Source organism: Aythya marila (genome assembly GCF_965140915.1).
Source record: "Aythya marila genome assembly, chromosome: 2".
In the NCBI taxonomy this organism is placed as follows: Eukaryota; Metazoa; Chordata; class Aves; order Anseriformes; family Anatidae; genus Aythya; species Aythya marila.
Window position 1 is genome coordinate 156,668,275 of NC_139043.1, and position 21,652 is coordinate 156,689,926.

General features: G+C 54.6%; 1 protein-coding gene across 1 annotated transcript in view; it reads left to right on the top strand.

Moving 5' to 3' along the window:
- The first annotated feature begins 6,655 nt into the window (after positions 1–6,655).
- Positions 6,656–21,652, top strand: part of NRBP2 (nuclear receptor binding protein 2) — a 33,195-nt gene continuing 18,198 nt past the window's right edge. The window contains exons 1-9 of the mRNA XM_082755053.1: positions 6,656–6,835; positions 18,082–18,204; positions 18,386–18,487; positions 18,706–18,795; positions 19,365–19,405; positions 19,481–19,575; positions 19,874–19,897; positions 20,253–20,336; positions 21,010–21,065. Of these exons, the coding sequence (XP_082611179.1) occupies positions 6,719–6,835; positions 18,082–18,204; positions 18,386–18,487; positions 18,706–18,795; positions 19,365–19,405; positions 19,481–19,575; positions 19,874–19,897; positions 20,253–20,336; positions 21,010–21,065 (732 nt within the window). The 5' untranslated portion in view covers positions 6,656–6,718. The remainder of the gene's footprint in view (positions 6,836–18,081; positions 18,205–18,385; positions 18,488–18,705; positions 18,796–19,364; positions 19,406–19,480; positions 19,576–19,873; positions 19,898–20,252; positions 20,337–21,009; positions 21,066–21,652) is intronic.

The following is a 21,652-nucleotide window of genomic DNA, read 5'->3' on the forward strand; positions in this document are numbered from 1 at the left end:
CCTGAGCCCTTCCAGATACCGCAGGAGCCTGCCAAGAAAGGGGGAGCAGGGAACAAGGTCTGACATAATCCAGGCGCCCTTTGTGTGCCGCCAGCTACAAGCAAAGAACAAAAGAAAGCCAGCCTTCTCTGGTCCAAGCAGCACCCTCGCTGGCTCTGACAGCTGGCCATCCCTGATAATGCTCCTCCAGTGCCCCCAGGGCTCTGTCCCCACCTCTGCCTCCTGTCCCTGCCCAACTCTGCTCCTTTTCGCCCCTTGCTGCCCCTCTGTGCCGCTCCCTCCCACCACCCCCAGTCAGACAGGGACGCCCCCTCCCCTCAGTGCCCCCTCAGTGCCCCACGGGGCCCAGTTCCCCCATGGCCCCCAGCCTGTCCTGAGCCCCGGGCAGTGCTCTCACATCTACAGGTGAGCGCATTGCTGCAGCCCCCCCACTGCAAGCAGCCCGTCCCTCTGCTTTCCCTGGCGCTGGCCTGGCTGCCATCACCTGCGTGCCCCACTCCCTCACAGACTCCCACAGAGACTCAAACCGTGCCGTTTTTAGCACTGGGCTAGCTGAGACCAGTTTCAGCAAGCGCCCTCATCCCACAGCACGCCCACACCGCGCCTGATCCTGCGGCCAGCTTCGTCCCTGTTTGTGCGGAGCGCTGCTGCGCACGCCGGCGCGCTTTCCGCTCGTGGAACCACATGTGGCCAAGCTGGGGACGTGTTCCCTGCACTGTGTGGGAGCTGCCAACGGGAACACAGGCACAGCTTGAAGGAACATAGCTTAGACACTAGGGAAGTCTGCAGCCCCTCCCCGAGCTCTCTGGCCTGAACTTTGCCCTGAGATGTTTGCAGAAGGATGCACCATCCCCAGGGTGACCACGGAGATGCTTTCAGCAGTAATAGCTGTAAGAAGTACAGGAAACTGCTCTGCCGTGCTCTCCGGAGGGGTCTGGTCCTGCAGCATTAAATGAATGCCAGCCTGCCCTCCTGTGAATTCACACATCTGAACTGCCTGCTGACAGCAGCAGGTCACACTCACATGTAGGCTGTGCGTCTGTGAAGGACAAGAGTGAGGAGCTGCAGAACAGGGGAGGTTACAGCCTTACGTATTAACTCAGTAAACACAAACACATTCCAGAGGAGCTCTTTGCTGGCCACATGTTTGCCCTGCAGAAACCACTAACAAATGTGCTGAAAGAAGGCAACGCAGCAGGGAAGATGTTTGTCAGCTTCCCAGAGTCAGTCTGGCACCTAGACTGAACCTTAAACCGTAACAAAGTGCAAGTTGCGCAAAAACACGTGACGTCATTACATCCCAGCCCAATCCATCAAATGTGGATAAAAATAGACACCAAGCCAAGAGGGGCCTCCTAGCAGGCAGGGAGGAAGGGAGACGTGGAGCTTCAGCCCAAACCTCAGCACCGCAGACACCAGCACACTGCAGGAGCCGGTGCTGCCCAGCCGAAGTGGGGAGGGATGGTCACAGCCGCACTGCGTCCCCTGGGCTCCCCTGCACATCTCAGATCCTTCAGAGAGCTCTGGAGAGGGAAGCATGCACACTAACCCCAAAGGGGTTCTAAAATCCCATCAGACTCCAGCAATTTAAAGTCAGAGCACACCCAAAATGATACACAAACACAGAATGGCTGAGGTTTGAAGGGGCCTTTGGAGGTCATCTTGTCCAACCTCCCTGCTCAAGGGGGACACGCATGTTAAATAAAGCAAGGAGCCCCTGCCAAGCTGCACATCACTTCATGATAAACCCCTCAGGACCACCATGCTGTAAAGCAGCTTTCAGATCCTATGCACTCTTCCAGCCACACCACGGTTAAAAGCGCAGCAGTGCAGTTCAAACCAGAGTCCTTGAGGCAGCAGCGTCCAGGACACCCGATTAAACTGAACAAGATCAGAAAGGAGGCCCAGTTCCACACTTCTGAGAACCCCCTTTCCAGTGACCAGTAGCTGCTACTGAGCAGAACTGGATCATTCTTTTGAGAGAGTGGAAAAGGAGAAATCACTCCAAGCAGCAAAGCAAAGGCTGCACCTTTACACCAGTTATCTCACTGATATCCCTAACCTCCCCAGCCAAGAGCCCCAGCGCAAATGGTGGCGCTGGAAGAGTCCCTGTCCTCACAACAACCAAGGAGGAGTTCATGGTGAGAGGGGCTGATGGCAGCTGCAGCCTTGTGACTTCAGGGCAGTCCTGCCAGCAGCCCTGCCTCCTGACTTTGTGCTGCAGGACGCAGGCAGACCTGCCCCAGACTGGGTCCAAGACTGCAAACTGGTGGTGGCACGAGGTGAGACAAAGCAGAGGATCAACTGGAGCAAGGCTGTGCAGAGGAAAAGGACCTGGAGGCGCTGGTTGATGCTCGCCTGAACACGAGCCTGCAGTGTGCCCAGGTGGCCAAGGAGGCCAACGGCATCCTGGCTTGTATCAGGAACAGTGCAGCCAGCAGGACCAGGGAGGTGATCGGTCCCCTGTGCTCAGCTCTGATGAGGCCACACCTCGAGTACAGTGTTCAGTTTTGGGTGCCTCACTTCAGGAAAGACATCAAGGCCCTGGAACACGTCCAGAGAAGGACTACGAAGCTGGTGAAGGGCCTGGAACACAAGTCCTGTGAGGAGCAGCTCAGGAAACTGAGGTTGTTTACCCCGGAGGGTCAGGGGAGACCTTATTGCTCTCTACAACTACCTGAAAGGAAGGTGTGGGGAGCTGGGGGTCGGCCTCTTCTTGCAGATAACCAGCGATAGGCCTAGAGGGAATGGCCTCAAGTTGTGGCAGGGGAGGTGTGGTGGTTTTACCATGCTGTTCTAGCTACAAGTACAGAGTACGGCACTGTATGGACTGCTGCCGGGAAAGTTAACATTCCAGCCAGACCCAGTACAGGAGGTTCAGGTGGGAAATGAGGAGACATCTCTTCTCAGAAAGAGCAGTCAGGCATTGGAATGAGTTGCCCAGGGAGGTGGTGGGGTCACCGTCCCTGGGGGTGTTCAAGGAAAGGTTGGATGTGGTGCCTGGGGACATGGTTTAGTGGGTGACATTGATGGTAGGGGGGTGGTTGGACCAGATGATCCTGGTGGTCTTTTCCAACCTTAATGATTGTGTGATTCTAAGGCCCAGCAGATGGACAGGGCAGCATGCCATGCACCATGGCATCCCTGACAGAAGGTAGCAGCAGCCAGCTCCCGGAGCTGTGCTGCAGAGCACCAGACCCCTGGCATGCAGAGACCCGCTCTCCAAGCACATGCACAGAGCAGAGCCCACCGGTCTCATGGAGGTGAGGGCCTCCGTCACACTTCAGCAGCACCCAGTGGGAGTGTTTGGCAGCAGAAACACGGGTCTGCTCTCCCCAGCACACCGTTGAGGGAGATGGATGCTTCAGGAGGGCACATTCAGTAGAGAAGTGTGGAGGCCACCAGAATGGACCAGGTTTCTCCTGCTTACTCTTTATGTGACAGGACAAGCAGCGAATGCAAGACTGTATGACTCATGCCTGAAAAGGGACAGGCAAGATAAATATGCTCCATTTTTTGTTATTCAGCAAGCAAAAAGGAAGCCATAGAAAGAAGATACAGAGGTTTACTATCATGTGGATGAGGCACTGAGGATGAGGGGCAGGGAAAGAGGCAGTGGGATGTAGGGCTGTTGTCGAGGCGGAGGTGAGAGATCAGTGATGACACGGGCACATTACTGCTCTGGGAACATCCACCAATTCACTATCACCTCTGCTCCTGTCTGGACATCACCTCCTTTCCTGTAACATCCCAAGGAAGCCGCAAGTGTCACATGCTGAAAATGCTGCACTCAAAATGACTGAGTTGGAATAGAGACATCCAGGATCCAGGCAATTCATGCTGCTGGAGGTAATTTGTATGCCTCAAAGGATCTTAAAGATTTCTCTATGACCTGCCTGTACACAAAGAGTGTGGCCAGTCCAGGGAGGCAGCCAAACCCAGCTAAGGACGTCTAGCACCTGCAGAAATGAAAACAGCAGAAGTCCTCAAAGAACATGTGAAAAGTGCTTCCCCCTCAGAAAACATGGAGCAGCAGACAGCATGAGAGCAACTCCCCTGGGTAAGACATAAATCCTGCATATCCCTGAATCCTATTTTTGCAAGTTGCTAATAGCTGATCCCAAGAGGAAGAGCACAGGAACCATTGTGGGGACTGAACAATATTTGGCTTTTGCAGAGTAGCAGCTTCTGACAAACTGCAGCTTAGAGCCCTCTTGAGCCAGAGGCTACATCTGCGTCTTTGTGTTTAATAGCCCTCAATCAATTTTTCTCCCACAAATTTGCCTAATGGCTTTTAAAATCCTTTTCTACCTTGGCCACTGTAAACACCCTGTGGCAATGAATTCCACAATGTTTCACCCACTAACATTCCCCCCAAGAAACACTCAGTAAAGAATTACTCCCATTCATTTGTTTTAAAACTCTTGCATAGCCTTTGTACTGGCCATCCCAAACACCAGTTTGTGCAACATGGTGAATAATCATTCCTGTGTGTGCTCTCTGTACCACTCGTGGTGCAGTCCATCTGCATATCCCCAGCTCAGCAGCTGCTTTGCAAACAGTATTTTGCTTCGTATGAAAATGAGTCCACGCTCTTGATACCCCTCCCTGTGTCACAAGAGTCTCTGCAGCAATTCACAGACAGCGTTAGAGCTGACTGTCCCAAACACTTTGGTGTCATTAGCAAACTCTGCCCACTTATTGTTCATCCCTTTTCTGGATTGTATGTGAACGTATTGAACAGCAATGCCTGGTGGTACCAAGTCTGCCTTATGTACCATTGTAAACACTCTGGCAATTAAACATTTGCATTCATCCAAACCTCTTAGGCAAATATTTCACCCTGGCACTTTGTTATGATTCCTATTATTGATTAGCTTCATAATCTGATCTTTTGCCACCTCATTTTGAGACAAATCCTCCAATTTTCCTCATGTAAAGAAAGGGTTCATCTGTGACCTCTTCTGTAGTAAATGCTACAATTTGCTGTTTTACTATAGTCCTATCCCTCCAGTGACCCCATTTAGACCCTCATCCTCCCCTGGCTCTACGTATCTTCTGCTCACATTCTTGCCTTCCATGTCTTTGAGCACCACTTTTTATCTTTGGCCAGTTATTTTTCAAAATCTCTTTCAGCCTGCATTTGATCCGTCTTCCTTGTTGTGGCAGAGTTTCTACTGGTAAAGGATATCTGTTGAAACCGGTAGATGAACTCCAGCACAGGTTATCCACCTAGCACTTACACTGAAACTGGTGGACAATTGGCAGATCTGCAACACAAAAACATCGTTCACAGAAAGGGGACGCACAGAGACAGACACCAATAGGAAAGGCTCCTGAGGCATGGTGTGTGGTTTTCATCTGGTTCCAGCCCTCTTATTCCCTGCCCTTGTGCTTATTCCCAGCTGAATTTTTCTCTTCCACTTTGGTAAGACCCAGTGACTTATTTACCCACAGGTCTGTTCTGGTAGGCACGGGTGTAACCAGTGTGTGCCTGGAGGTAGCCCTGGCCTGGGATGGTCTTCTGCAGTCCAGGAGGTGGTGACACAATCTGCCAGGTTTCACACAGGGCTGACACTGGTGGTGGACAGCTTTAGGGCTGGGATTTACCCATGTGGGCTCAGACAAGGGTCTGCCACGGGGAGCAAGCAGCAGCAGATCAGTCCCTTCTGAGTGCCCATGGCAGCACCACAGGGCTGGGAATGGTGGCACCAGTTTCCCTGTATGCATTCAGTGGTCAGAGCAGGACCTGGTGCACCCACACACTGAAACACCTCCCCTTCACTTATGCTGTGCTGCTTGGAGTGGGACTTTGCATGCACTGTCTGAGGCTAACAAAGCTCAGGATACCTGGTGTGCCACCAGTGCCTCCTCATCCAGCAGCTACACTCACCACAGTCCCTCCTGCTTAACCACACCAGCTAAAAAGGGCAACGGTCTGGGGTGAAGGAATGTTTCCCAAAACAGCAAGCAGGCACCAGTGTGGAACAAGCAGGGTGGAACAAATAATGAGCACGCTAAAAGAAACCAGAGACGGCCAGAAATAAAAGAAAAACAGTGAACGAGCCAGAAACTTTCCAGAGGAATGAAAACATCTGGAAGATTTCTTGCTTGGAGAGGCTGAAGTGCTTTCTCGGTGCACAGTGCCATGGGCGCCCAGCTGGGTGCTCCCGCGCGGGGTGCAGCACCCAGCACCCAGCACCGACCAGCGGCTGCCTGGGATGATGGCAAGATGGCAGCGTTCGGCTGCAGGAGAAAATCAAAGGGCTGCGAGGACCACGGGCACTCGGATCACAGAATCACAGAAGGGTTGAGGTGGGAAGGGACCCCCGGGTCCCCCCGGTCCTCCCTCATCACCAGGGCCCCCCGGCCGCTGCCCAGCCCCACGCCCGGGCGGCTTCCAGGAGCCCCCAGGAGGAGCCCCCAGCCCCCGCTCCCGGTGCCAGGGCTCCGGCACAGCACCGCTGCCCGGGGCTCAGGGGGAGCCTCCCGGGGGTCGGGTCCCGGGACACGGAGGGAGCGGTGGCGCTCCGGGGGCTGGCGGCCCCCCGGTGCCGGCGGGGCGGGCCGTGCGCGGCCGCACGTCCGGAGCGGGGCGGGACGAGCCCGGGACGGCCCCCGCTCGGCGGGGCGAGGGGGGTGCTGTCAGCCCGCGGCGGGGCTCCGCTCCTCTCCGCTCCGCTCCGCTCGGCTCGGCTCGGCTCGGCTCGGCGCGGGGATGGCGGTGCCGGAGCCGGACGCGCGGCTGGCGCAGGAGAAGGAGGAGGAGAGCGAGGAGGAGAGCGAGATCCTGGAGGAGAGCCCCTGCGGGCGCTGGCAGAAGCGCCGCGAGCAGGTGGGCGCCGGGCGCGGGGGCCGGGAGCCGCCGCCGGGCCCCGCGGGGCCCCGGGCTGTGCGGGGCGGCAGCGCTGCCCCCGGCCCCGCCGCATCCCGCATCCCGCAACCCGCCCCGGGCGCGGGCGGCGCTGCCGGGACCCGCTGGGCGCCCGCAGGTGCCCGCTGAGGGCGACGGCCGCGGCCGGGGGGCAGGAGCAGCCCCGCGGGGCAGCGAGGGACGGGGGCGGCCGGCGGCGCGGGGAGCGGGGCTGTGCGTGCCCCGGTGCGGGGAGCCCCGGTGCGGGGAGCCCCGGTGCGGGGAGCCCCGGTGCGGGGAGCCCCGGTGCGGGGAGCCGGGCCGTGCCCGGGGCAGCCGGGCGGTCCCGGGCGCGCAGCCCGCAGCGGAGGGCACTGGTGGCCGGGGGCAGGAGGCTGGGCGCCGCTGGAGCCGGCGGTGAGCCCCGTCCTGGAGGCTTTCGCTGGCCGTGCTCCTCGAGCCGTGCCCCGTGTCTCTGGTGCCGTGGCACGTCGGTAACCGGGAGTCTGGGGGCCGGGGAACTGTAGGAATGAGGACTTGCACTGCGGGGCATGGCGGGGATGGGGGATGGCCCCCGCGCTACTGCCCGCAGGGCTGGAGAGTCTGGTTCCTGCTCTCCAGAGAAGAGCTTTGGACCGTTGCAGCTCATCTGCCAGCCCAGGGGCCCAGCAGAGCCCTCCTGCAGTGCGCCCTGTGTTGTTCAGAGCTCCCATCATCACCCTTGACCTCTCTCCTCCAGACCTGTCCCCCAGGTCAGTGCAATGTCTCTCCCCCTGAAAGTGGAGCCTGAGTCTCCCTGCCTCTGTCAGGGCACCCAGGAATCAAAGAGATCAAAGTCAGTAGGTAAATCCTCACCCCAGGCAGAGGTGGGACAGCGATCACAGCTTCTAAAGGGCCCATCCCAGGCTAATCCTGTTCTTTATCTTCCCACTGCCTGCTAACAACCTTTCTGTAGTCCATTCAGTGCCCCACTTGGGCTGCAGGCTGTTCATGTTTTAGGCTGTCCCTCATCCCAGCCTGGGCTTTGCTGAAATGTTGATGATCTGCCTTTGTCGGTGCCACCAGCACCTGCCTTTCCTGTGTCGCTCTGTGCTTTCTGGCACTTCCACACCCACACATCACAGTTTGATCTCTCTTCCCCACTACCTCAACACCTCTGCCATGCATCAGAGCCTCGCAGGGGTACGTTCCACATGGCTAGTGCTGCAGCCTTATGCCCCAGCACGCATGCGGTGGTGCGTGTGCTGCGTTGTGGGTGCCAGGGCCTGACTCCACATTCAAAATCCCATGTTTTCTTTCCCACCTCACCCTTTGCTCTCCTGGGGTATCAGATCCCACCTGTGCACCACATCTGAGCCAGATGCATTTTTGCCTTCTGTCATTTCCCGTATCTTCTTTGGGACTGGCTTTGCTGGCACCCATCATCAGCCATCCATCCGACCACTGCACCCTGCACCCGGCAGGCGCTGAGCTCTGGCTGCTGGTGCAGGCGTTGCGGCACGTCCTCGGCCCCAGGCAGCTGCCACGTGCTGCCGGTGAGGCCTGGGGTGGCAATGGAGGAGCAGCCGGCAGACCCCGTGGTCTCTGCCAGGTGGCTCTGCGGGACAGCTGAAGGGCTGAGGAGAGCTGTCAGGAAAACAGATTTTTGGCTGAGAACACCCTGATGCTCCTGCGTTTAGACCTACAGGCACAAAATGACCTCCGCTGTGTGTTGGAAGTGAGCAATAGGGGGGAACCATTTGGGCTACGCTGGATAACTCCTGTAATTTAATGGCATCTGACCTGCAGTCACACTGTGTGTTTTCACAGAGTTCTTGGATGATGTGTGTTAATCTGTGACCCACCAAAACCATCCGAACACCCTACTTGTCCTTGGCATAGACATGGCTTGGAGGTCATTTCTTGGCTGAACAATTCCTGTCTATTTTGACCCAAAGGTGACATTTAATGGTGTATATTTTAGCATATAACTCCACAAGTGAGCTCTGAGCTCTCCAGAGCGGCATTACAGTGGCTGGAACTGGCCCCTGGAGGTTTGTCCCCTTGTGCAGTGCGTGGGAGAGGTGGAAACAAATGAGGTGCACAGCACCACCAGTGACATTTCCACACAGAAGTTTTGGTAATTGGTCACTGTGCTGTGCCACCCGTCTGTGGTGTTTCTAGATGGAGAGCTGGGAGGGGAGGACTGACCTTTTGTGGGTGTTGCAGGACAGCAGGGGGTGGCAGGAAAGCTCGTGTGTCTTGTGTGTCTCAGTGGTTTGAGAGGTGGCCACACATCAAAGAAATGAATTACAGTGCTGCCATCACCACATCTCCTGACGAGCAAGGGGCTCATCGCATCACATCTCCTGACTGTTCACCCATGGCAGAGCTGCATGCCTTGGGGAGGGGTGCGTTCAGGTGAGCGACCCGAGGAGAGCAGTCTGCTTAACAGGGACAGGGGCCATGAGCTGTAAAGCTGCCGCAACAAAAGCATGCATGAATTCAAACAGGGAAGTGGCAGCACTGCCTAACATTGCAAATGAAAGTGAAGGAAGTTTTGTGTAAGAGACTAGTTATTGCATATTCCTAGATGCTTCAGTTATGTACCAGGAAGAAAACAGTTTGCTATTTGTAAGCTGTTAGCTTCTAATGTAGATAAACAGCCATTCTGTTTAACATTCAGATTTCCATAAGCACATCGAGTATTTTTACCAAGAGGGATTTTCCCTCCTTATCCTGATAATTTAGTATAATTATTTTTTTTCCTTAACTTGTTTTTGCCGCAACAGTTGAGTCCTGTGTAGGACCCATGGTGCTGTGCTTGATCCAAGGTCCTGCTGTTGCAAGAAGGGGTCCAGAGGGGTGGGAGAGCGCAGACGTGCAGTCTGCAGCAGTGTCCAGAGCCTGGAAAGCTGAAGTGAGCAGGGGTGAGCGCCCTGCGTAGGCTTCTAATGCTTAAACCGTGGTGCCCTGTGGTGTAGGCTGAGAAGCTTGTTATGATGAATTCCTAGTGTGTATCTATTAATAACATGTACCCAAGGACTGCACCTTTGTTTTCACATGTAGCAGTTACAGCCATTCTCTGCAGCCCTACAGAGTGCGTTATTACACCCAGTTCAGGTACGGGTGCAACAGCCTGAACGTGCTGTGTGCGGTGCTGGTTCCTACCGCTGTGCTGGGTCTGGCCGTACACGCCAAAGAGGAGAATACTTCCCTGCACAACTTCCGTTGCCTGTTGATGATGCATATACTTATGATGCATATGAAGTCACAGCTTAGGAAATAGAAGCACTTAAAGTATTTTTGCAACTTATCTGGAGAAACAGTCACGTGAATCCTTCAGCGACTTCACATTCAGCATCAGCACAACCCATGTTCTGCCTCCTTCACTTCTCTCCCTGCTATTAGTGTGAAAGTACAGCGAAGGAATGCTGCTGCTGTAGACTTTTCCATTTAGGAAGATACGTTTTTTTCAGCATTGGTTTGATGACTTCATTTACTTTTTCCACCCGTCCTGTGGAGTAAGAGAAATACGGAAGATGAAACCTGATATACTGCTTTTTAAAAAGTTTTGCAAAACTTTTCCCATGCGGTGGGGTTCCTAGTCTGATTACAGTTTCCTGAGTAAGCTCTAGCACCATGTTGCTAAAAACAAATGTTTATGTATCCATGTCGCTTTGCATTTGCAAAACCTTTATCCCTTTGGAAAGGGGGCTGTTATGACCAGTAGACATTTGCTGACTCTGCTGTTCACGAGCACTGGTACCATGGCATTAATCGGTAATGTACCCCTGGTTCAGGCCGTTTCCAGCACCTTTCTCATCCATCTCTGCGGGTGTCCCAGATGGACAGTTCTGCCTCTGGTGCTCCACACAAGAGTGTCCAGGATCAAGTGTGCCCTGGGTTGCCTTCAGCATTCCTGACCCCTTCTTTTTGCACGTGAGCACATGCTTGCTCTGGCAGGGCCTTGCTGTCGTTCACAGGACCAAATGTTAGGTCCATTCTCTGCGTGTAACCCTGACATCACAAGCCCCGCATTCTGCTCTGCAGAGCTGGCAGCTCCAGTGCAGCTGCTCATTGCTAAAATAGGGCTGGTCGCAGTTTTGCTCTAAATAGCCTATTGCTCCCCTTTTGGTCACCTCGTTTAATAAAAGGGTTAATGACTGCATGTGTAATGATACAGAGCCCTTGAACTATGAGCTTTAACCAACTTCTAAAAGCAGCAGGAGGAAGGGGGGGAAAAAGAGAAACAGGAATAGAAAGAAAGAAAGAAAGAAAAGAAATACTTAAGCAGATTTTGAAGAAAATAAAGTGACTTGAGAAAAGCTGCAAGAGGGGGAGATGTTGAAATGTTGTTATAGCTTCCCCCAGACCTAAAACTGAAAACAACATATGGAGAAATAATCTAGGATTTAATACACTGAGGTGGAAGGGGCTTCCCCCTTTTTTGGGCATTCATGATGTTTGCAGTGAGGATAACCAGTTCTGTGATACATTGTTTGGAAAGCACCCAAGTATTTAATATTTGCCACCAGAGTTATTTTTAAAAGCTGCTTTGCTGCCAGCCCTCCCAGGAGACTAGGACTTGAAGTGTGCTTTGTTGTGAAGTGCTTTTCCAGAGCAGAGGGGATCAGCTGAAGGACTTAGCTCTTTCTTTTCATGCCATCTATTTTTTTCTTCCCCTTACTGTTTTTATGTCTTTTTGTTTTTGCTGTTTGTTTAGCTTTCCAGGATGAGTTTACTTGCAAACCTGCTGGCCTCAGCTGATCAGACAGGTTCATATCATCACAAGGCTTTGCTCTGGGCTCCACGTAGGAAGTGGAGCATCCCAAGTGGTTTCGGCTGAGGATATTAGAGTAATGAGGATATTAGAGCAAGATGAAGTTGTCTGAACTAAGGTGGCGTAAGTCACCAGTAGGTAAACTTAATGGGAAGCAGACAGTGAAGTCCTCTTCCCAGCATGTTTTCTGATAGTTTGGCAACAAACAAAACTTGGCATGCTAGATTTAGCGTCCTCGTCATCGCACTTCCAGTTTGTGTGGGCGATGAACGGGGAGACTGTTTCACCTTTTGCTTTGGGTCTGCTTTCCCTTGCTGCTTTCTCTGTTTCAAGGATCCTTTAATCCTTCGTGATCTTCCTGGTCACAACAATCCTCCGCCTTGTTCTCATTGCTGAGGAGGGTGGTGACTTAGCTGGGTGGTAAAGGTTAGTGCAGAAACTTGTCCTTTTTCGTGCAGTAACATGCTTTTTTATTTCTATCCATATACTCCACAAGAATGCCTATCTGTTTACAGCTCTTTGCTCCTGGGCTACTTGATTTGCTCCTTGCTAAGACACTATCTGTCTGTTCCAGCTTCTCACCATGTCACGAATGCATGCAGCTGCTCCTTCTTTGCTCAAACTAGACACCAAAGAGCTGTTAAAATTACCAGGATTCTCCATGTTCTGACCCCTTCCTGTTTTTACCAAGCTTTTTTTTTTTTTTTTTTTTCCATTTGCATGCAGATATTTTCATTTACAGTGGCCAGACATCTCATATGAACCTTGCTAGCTTTTACACCTTAAGTGTCCCTTGTCTACTTCCTTCTTTTTTCTCTGATGTAACCTGAGATCACACATGGTCCCAGAAGCTTTTTTATTTCACTTCTGGGAGGAGGCGTCCCATGGTCATGTTACAAAACCGGTTCAAAGATGGTCAAATGCTCATTGGTTTGCTCTTCCATTTCACAAGTTAGCACAATAAGCACATGAAAGGCAGTGTTTTAGCATTCCCCAAAGTGGTCATATTGGGATCAGAAGTGAGCTCGTTACCTTTCATGGAAATGGAATTATGGCATCCTGCATGTTCAGCCTGGGTTTGCTCTACACCATCACAGCAAGAGAGCAACTACTCTCTCCATGCAGTCTAGGGGGTAAATGACACCAAATTTCTGTTAATTGGGCTAATTTATACTGGTCACTGCTTGTGCCTGTCTTGTGAAGGGTGGCATCTTCAGGATGGGCTTGGATGGCCAGCTGGTGCTCTTTCCATGAGCACTGCAAGCCCACCCCTGGGCGCTTGCCCCAGGTTCAGGTGCGTGGGTGTGGGGGTACAGTGGCAGGCAGGGACACCGCATCTCCTGTCCTGGGGCACCTCCTCCAGCCACAGGCTCGCACATCCCCAGGGCTGCACAGCGCCCTGGGGTAAAGCAAACGGCCTCCCCTGTCACCAGCCCGGCGTCCATGCAGTGCCCGTCGTCTGCCCTAGTAGTAACAACATTTATGCCTGCAGAATCTTGCCTGGCTGTTATCTGGGCAGTGGAAAAATACACTTCTGTGCCACCTTCCCAGCAGTGGAAGGAGAGGTCAGGGATCTCAGGGTTTGTTCCAGCAGCCGCTGGGCGAGAGGGAAGGGCAGGAGTAGGTATGGGAGAAGGGAACGGTGCCCAGCCCTCCCACCTATGGGCAGCAGGGTCAGGCTGAGGAGATGCTGTGAATTCTGCTGGGGGAGGTTGCAGTTCTCAAGCTGGAGCCATCCTGCCACTGCTGACAGGAAGGGGACCTCGTGGGGATGGGGAGGGAGAGTTCATGGAAAGAGCTGCATGAAGTGGGTGCTCCTTCTGCCCTCGGACAGCAGGTCTCTGCTGCTGTCTGTTCTGCTGTATTGGCCACATGCCTGTTCTCCTCCCTCCATCTCTCCTGCCTGCAGTGGCGCTGGACACCTTTTTTTTTTTTTTTCTTTTTTTTTTTTTCCTGATTGATTGGTTGCATGCCACTTCTTGCCTTCTGCCCATAGCTCTGCTGCTTCTCTCTTCTTTGAGGTCCACCACTCCCCCAACACTGTCCAGAACAGGGACACCAGCACCTGCACCGCTTCACTCCATCATTACACAGAAGATATTAAACTGCAGCAGAGTTTGCCTTGACCTGTGCAAGCACCCCCAGCCCCATGCATGGCACTCCACCATCCCTGCTCAGCTGAGTCTCTGCGGTGGATAGTGCATTAGCTGTCTATCCACACTGGTCTGAACTAGTGCGAAGAATATGTTTTTGTAAGAGGTAGGATCAAATGCTTCACTGGAATCAAAATATTTTCCATCTCATGTGTTCCCTTCACCTGCTAATTGTGTAACATGATCACACAGAGAAAACAGGTTTATCTGGCAGCACAGATCCCTCGTCCTGCTCCTGCTCTGTCACAGGACACTAGGCTTGGTCTGTTGTTTTGCTGTGGACTGCAGATAGCAGGATGGGTGGATGTCACCCAGCTGCCTCTTTTGTCACAGCCTTTGGTGTACCTGCTGCCAGGTGAAATCGTGCAGCAGCACAGGCAGGCCTGGGAGATTGCTCCCTAATTGCTCAGGGCTGCTGCTCCTCCCTGCTCCCACACCAGGGACCAAAGGGCTGTTAGTGCTTGAAACAGGGCCCTAGAAGCAGAGCTCAGATCCACGCCACAGAGTCTCAGACCCCAGGCAGAGTGTTCTGAGCTCAGGATGATGGGGTTGTCAGCTGTTCACCCTAAGAATCACCAACACGTACAGCAGGGCCATGGATGAGCCTCCCTCATCTGCTGGGTGCAAGCTGCATGTGCACTGCTGCTCCCACTGGACCTGCACCAGCTTATGCTCCTCGTGCAGTCTGCCACCGCCAATTCTTCTTGTCCCTGCCCCTTGGTAAGCTAAGGGGAGCAGCACAGGTGTTAGTGTGGCTTCAGCTATCTAAGCTCTTTTTTTCCCTTTTTACATATTTTAAAAACATTATTTCTGTATTGCAACAGTCACCCCTACCCTACGTGTTACAGAGTGTGGGGTGCTGGAGAGAGGATTACATCCTCTGTCAGGGCCAGGGAACACAGGAGAACATCCCTGTGGTTTGGAAAGGCAAAGGGAGTCAGTCCAGCTTCAGGCTGGGAAGGGAGGCCCTGTAGAGACACAGTCCTCTGTCTCTGCTGCTTGCATGTGCTGCTCTGGGAGGACAGGCTCTGCGATCTGAGGTGTGTTCCTGAGCCTTAGCAGCACCTGTGTGCTAACTGCAACCTGAACAGAAGTCCCTTGAGAGCCCAGACACAGCCTTTGCTGTCACCCAGGCTAATGAGATCCTGGAGCAGAGGGGCAGGTTGGGGATTTACTCTGCAAAGCATTCTCCTGCGCACATTGTGTTCCCTGCTCAGCCTTGTGACCCCAGAAAATCCTGCAGGTTCCCAGTGCCAAAAGGGATAAAATGCTGTAGTGTCACGAGGAGTCAGGTAACCTGTGCCAGCTGTGAGCATCACCATCTTCATGCACTGCTAGTCCTTCTAGTGCTGCAATCAGGGGGTTCTGCTCCATGGCAGAGCAGTGCTGACACTGCTCCCCGGGCCATGAAGCACAGAGGCTGTGACCTGTGGCTCCAACAAATACCTGCAGTCATTGTGTCACCAGGGGGACACATGCTATCCTCCATGCTATCCTCCGCCTCCCACAGTAGTCAGGGAGTGCTGATCTAGATGGCATGAAGGGTGGATGGAGGACAGGGTTATGTTTCTGCCGAGGGATAGGGCCAGCATGTGCGGGTGTCTGGAAGGACACAGGAGACGAGCAGTCCCCTCTCCTCCAGGTGCTGTGTCCATGTCTTCTCCCTCTGCCAGAGCCACCCCAGAAGAGTAACAACCCGTCATGTCCTTCTGTTCTCCAAAACAGGCCTCTCCCAGTGGTAGCAGAAATGCCTGCCCATTGCTTTTCTGGCCTTCCTTGTTTAACCAGTGCTCTCCCGAGGCCCCGACACTATATCACTAAGCCTTCTGTTGACAGTTTCAGTCTCCATAATATGAAAAGCACAAAAGGGAGTGATATATTGTAAGATGCAATCTGATCTTTTGTAAACCTTCACTTACTTGTCCCCAGTGATCTCTCCAGGCAGGCCTCAGCTCCTGCCAAGGGCTTTCTGGAAGCAGCCTGAACAGGGAATTTTCCCAGTCTGGCTTTAGAGTTTTTGCCAGTTAGTCCAAATCCACGTGGTGTCCACAGAGCCCCTGAAAGGCTTGATATCAGATAATGACAGTAACCTTCAGCCAGCTCCTTTTGCCCTCAGTCACCTGTATGTTTACATGCAGCATTTATTTATTTATGCAGTCTGAGAGCTCAGCGTACAAGACAGCTGTTCAGTGTGTTTTTTTTTTTGTTGCCATTCAGCACAAGACTGAGTGTGTTCACATCCCTGTGCTGAGAGCTCACGTCAAGTTCTCGGTGTGGCCCAGGGGTGGGAGGCACCCATCAGCACCCACTTCATCAAGGGTGGGAACAGTGGGTATGCGGGTCTGGGGTCCTGCAGGCTGGGTCCCTCATTGCAACACAGAGAGGTGGGTAGAGGTGACACCAGAGCTTTTCAGCCCTAGCCGTGCCTTCGAGCCAGGCATCAGTAACCTCAACACAGTGCTGTGCAGCTCCTGCATGTCCTCATGGTGATGGAGAGGCTGTCAGGGCCATGCTCCCCAGCTGACATTTTGCTTGAGGCCTCATGGCCACTTGCTGGGTTCAGGACAGGATTTCTGTCAAGACCATGAGAGGATTTTTGAGCGGCATTGTTTGAGAGAGGCAGAAGAGCAGCTTCATGGAGTACTCAGACCAGTGGCCCCCTCATGGTTCATGGGTGCTTGCCCCCAGCCGCCCTCCCTCCCGGCAGAGCCTCCATTGAGACCTGCCTTGGCTCGGTGCTGGCTGGTCGTACTGGAGCCCAGGCAGGCTGTGGGGGCTTGCGGGAACGGCTGAAGCCGGCAAGGCCAGCTGGCCCCATCACTGGCTGTGCTGGGCTTTGTGCGAAGCACGTGGAGCTTGTGAGAAGAGAGAACAAATAATAGAGGTGCTTTGTGCCTCCGCAGCAGGAACTGGGCCACAAGCTGGCCGTCTGTTCCCTGCTAATGAGCTGGGGGTGCTGTGTGACCCTTCCGTGCCTGCACCCACAGCTGCCCCGTGCTGTAGCAGTCCAAGCCCCGGTGGTGGGACGCTGCGTGCTGGCCCCTGGCAGCAGCAGAACAATCCTGCTTTTCATCTGGCTGCGGCAGCTCTGCGCCGCCCCTGCCACATGCCAATGGGAGCGGGCAGCGCTGCCTCTGCCCAAGCTGCAGCAGCTGGCAGGGTGACCCCAACCCGCTGGAGAAGGAAAGGAAGATCAGGGGCTGGCAGGGTGACCCCAACCCGCTGGAGAAGGGAAGGAAGATCAGGGGCTGGCAGGGTGACTCCAACCCGCTGGAGAAGGAAAGGAAGATCAGGGGCTGGCAGGGTGACCCCAACCCGCTGGAGAAGGGAAGGAAGATCAGGGGCTGCAGGTGAGCTCCTGTGCAGCGGTGCTCATGGGGGAAGAGCAAGAGCAGTGACTGTGTGCAGCCAGCGCAGCCAGCAGTTCAGGATACAGCAGGCACCTTTCTGGGCAGGCGGGACCCTGGTCCTTGGTGAGGGTGTCCCCATGCTAATGAACCCTTACCAGAACTGGGTGCCTTTTGAACAGGTTTTCCGTGGGCTGGAGCTGGGCTCCCACTGTCCTGGGGATGGGCAATCTGGTGCTGGCCTCGAGGCAAGTTCAGCAGTGACCTGGCACAGGGGCAGGGCTGCTGCAGCTGTGTCTATGCTGGATGTGGCTCACAAAGGTGATGATGGCAGAGCTGCTCTCTGCAGGGCCCAGGGATGCAGCTCTGTGATCTTTGGGGATGGAAACTCATCAGACAGACCCCGGGGCATGAGGAAGTGACCCCGGTCACCTCAAGACATTAAAAGATGTCACAGCTTTGGTTTGTCTGCACCTTCCAGTTTGCCCCATCCATTGTGAGTGTCTGTGGTCATCAGCTGCAAGTGTGGGTTGCTCCCCAACATCTACTGGGATGTGGAGCCCATGTGGGGTCTGTGTGCAAGAGTGGTGCTGGCAGGTGGCTGCTGTGGCCAGCTTCTCTCTGGGCTGGAAGAGAGGAGAGGGGCTGTCCTGGCAGCTGCTCTGAATCACTGGCTCTGTCTTGCACACTTGTGTCCTAGAGGAGTGGTACTGGCTGCTCCGGGACCCGAGCTCCCAGGCAGGCAGGTCCTGAGGGCCAGGCAGGGCAGGCAGCAGGCTGGGGGTTTGCTCTGCTCCCTGTGTCCTGGGGAGAGCCTCCTATGGGCAAGGATCCTGCTCAGGAGCAGGATGCTGAAGTCCACCAACATCGAAGCAGCATGTTTCTCTGCACAGGGCTCCCAGTGGGGCTGGGAGCTGGGGGCAGGGCATGCTCCTCGGCAGTCTCACACTTTCCTGTGCCTTGCAGGTGAATCAGGGAAACATGCCGGGCATCCAGAGCACCTTCCTTGCCATGGACACAGAGGAGGGTGTGGAAGTGGTGTGGAATGAGCTGCTTTTCACTGACAAGAAGGCCTTTAAAGCGCACGAGGTGAGCCATCCCCTCCCACTGGAGAGTGTGCCCCCAGCCCCGTGTTTTCTCTGTACCCCAAAACCAGTTTTCCCTGTGACCTGGACCCAGCCTGCTTCTCAGTCCCAGCTTCCCTCACTCTCTGAGGTGTCCTGCCGAGTCCCAGGAGCTGCCACCTCACCTGTCCCCTCTTTGCCCATAGGAGAAGATCAAGACCATGTTTGAGCAGCTGGTGCTTGTGGATCACCCCAACATTGTGAAGCTTCACAAATACTGGCTGGATGTGAAGGACTCGAAGGCGCGGGTAAAGAGGACTTGGAGAGGGGGTGTCTGGGGGTGCCAGGCTGGAGGGATGCCGGTGGGATCCGACCCCCCTTCCTTCTCTGGGACACCGTGGCCAGAAGCCTGCTCTCAGCCTTATGCAGAGCCCCACTCAGGCTGTGTGCTGGTGCTGCCCATGGGCTGCACTCAGTGCTGGCTGTGCAGGGAGGCTGGAAAGCTGACACCTCTGTCCTCTCTCAGGTCATCTTCATCACAGAATATGTGTCCTCAGGGAGCCTGAAACAGTTCCTGAAGAAAACCAAGAAAAACCACAAGGCCATGAATGCCAGGGTAGGTTTTCTGAGAGCACATAGGAAGCGTCCCAGGTGAATTGGGTGGCTCTGTGCCTGCTGGGAGAGGATCTCTTACAATGCAGAGCGAGTGCATGTGGTCACTCCCTGAGTCACCCAGATGAGAGTTCTGGGGGCCCCATGCTGGACCTCAAAGCCCTCGCCTGCAATTTGAGCTCACTACCACACCAGTGCAGTTATGTACTCACAGAACTGGAACTTACTGTTGGTGCAAACTACGTGCACGTTCCCCATAACCACAGCTAGCTTTTGCCCCCTCTTGTGATGTTCCCTTCCATGCTCCCACCAGGGTTTTGGTGCCCTGGAGAGCTCTGTCTGATAAGGATTGCGGCACCCATGTTCTCAGCTCTGATGGTGTTCTTTGAACAGGGATTTGAGAGGAGACTGTTGGGGCTGGGACACTGCATGGGTCATCTTTGAGTAACAGTCCCTACAGGGCTAGTGGAGGGCTGATTTCCCCAGTTTCTGGTGATAGGTAGGACTGACCTTATGTGCTGCTGGGCTCTGATGTGTGCCCTGTCTGATGGAGAGCTCTGGTCTCTGCTCTAGGCCTGGAAGCGCTGGTGCACCCAGATCCTGTCTGCTCTCAGGTAAGCTCGCTGCCACCGGCCATCCTCCTTCTGGCTGGGCACCGGCAGCACACTCAGGACTGTGTACGTCCCCAGCTTCCTGCACTCCTGTGAGCCTCCCATCATCCACGGCAATCTCACCAGTGACACCATCTTCATCCAGCACAACGGGCTCATAAAGATTGGTTCAGGTAGGATGCTGCTGCTCGTGCAGCCCTGTGGCTCTGAGTGCTTATGGGGAGGATCAGCGGGAGGGAGGTGCCAGCTGAGGGAGACTCAGAGCCAGGGAGGCAGAGGGGCTGTGCAGGGTGTGATGAGGGGGTGCTGGCTGGGGAAGAGGTGAGAGCTGCAGGGTCCCTTGGGGGATCACCTGAGCATCACCCACATGTGCACCATCTGTGCAAAGTGTAGCATTACATTCTCTTCTGTTTGTGTCCTCTGCTCCACGCCTTCTTACGTACCTTCTTTGGGATCGACACTGACCGGCAGTTTGGCACAGGGTGTTTGCAAATGGTGAGTGTCCCTCTGCCACCTCTCCAGCCCGTCTGTCCCATCACCCATCACTGGGTGGACTTCATCACTGGGTGGGCTCCCCAGTGGGCCCTGGACACCTCTTGGCAGTGAGGACCTACAGCACCAAGGGGTGGTCCTGGGCTCTACAGGCAGGAGGGGAATTTCTGCTCCCACTGCAGGAGCAGGGGTCTCCTGGGAGACTGAGCGCCCCCCAGGTGGTCTGCTTGGTCTCTTTGTGAGCAGGGGCACACCCTGAAATCCCTTCTGCCCTGGAGCTCCCACCTGTGCTCCAGGTGCTCCTGGGGAACCAACTCGGAAGAGCCACGTCTCAGAGCATTTCTTGTTCCCCTTGCAGCCCTTCCAGACGACCTGCGAAGCCCCATCAGGATTGAGAGGGAAGAGCTGCGCAATTTGCATTTCTTTCCCCCGGAGTACGGCCGTGAGTCCCACTCTGTCTGCCAGGGGGTGCAGGCAGAGCAAGGCCCCGGGGGTTGGAGGGGTCTGTGCACAGCGTGGGCGCAGCGGGTTTGCTACAATACAGAGCTATTCAGTGCATTCATAACTAAAGCTCTCAGCCATGAGTCACAGAAGATCTTGTGACTGTGATAACATTGTAGGTAGAGTTTAGTGTTGATTAGTGCAGAGCTGTACATGGGGGAAAATCTTGTGCCTATACGGTAATGGACTGTGCATTAGCTATTACTGGTTAGGAACAAGGTTTCAGTATGACCACAGATTGCTCTCTGAAAAGGTTATGGCTCAGCAACACTCAAAAGCATGTAAAATTACAGGGACCAGGGAAAAAGGAAGGAGTAAGGAGTCTTTGTGCCATGTGCAAAATCAGTGTGATCCCCATCATGAACATTCTGGGGCAAATTTGAGGGGAGTAAATGGGAAAGTTTTGTGCAGGGTATCTGGGAGAAAAAGCATGCCAGGGGTAGGAGAAGCAGGCACGAGCAGAGGCGCAGGCAGAGTGAGGCTGGCTGGGCAGGGAGAGAGTGCAGTATGTGGGGAGGTGTCTGTAGGGCCAAGGCTTTGGGCACATTATTCCCAATGTGAGTGGGTGATGGCTTCTGCCTCTGGCATGATGTGCTTTTGGCTTGGTTTTGCAGAAAAGGCTGATGGGACTGCTGTGGACATCTTCTCCTTTGGGATGTGTGCACTGGAGGTACGGAGTAGGGCTGCTGCAGAGTCTGGGAATCTGCAGGGACTCCTGCTTGAGAGGTTTGCCCTTGTGGACCCTGCTGGCTGGCCTCGGGAGCTCCCCAAGAGGTCTCCCTGCCTTTCTGTGAGCTGGGGATCCCTTGAAGGGATGGAGACATCGCTTATGGGTGCAGCGAAACAGCCACTACTGCCATGGCCCAGCCCTGGGCACAGCAGAGAGCTTCACTTACCCCTCCTGTGCCCAGCTGGTGCACCTCAGCCGCCTCTGACGGTGTCTCTGCAGGCTGTGGCAGCCCCGGGAAGGGTCAGGGTGGAGGGCAGTGACGGGCTGTGCTGCTCCAGGGGGACATGTGCTGCCCTGCACAGCTTGTCCAGGCAGACTGTGGGGCTGTTGGTGCTCTCTGTGTTGCCCACCCCTCTGCACCGTGCCCAGAGAGCAGCACCCTGCATCTGCTCCCTGTGTGGGCAGCCCGGAGTGCTGGGGTGCAGAGAAACAGGCCCCAAGGGCAGAGCTGCCAGGGAGCCCTGAGAAATCTGGACCTTGTGGACAGAGGGGTGCCAGGGCCTGAGGCAGACCTGGCTGAGCTATGC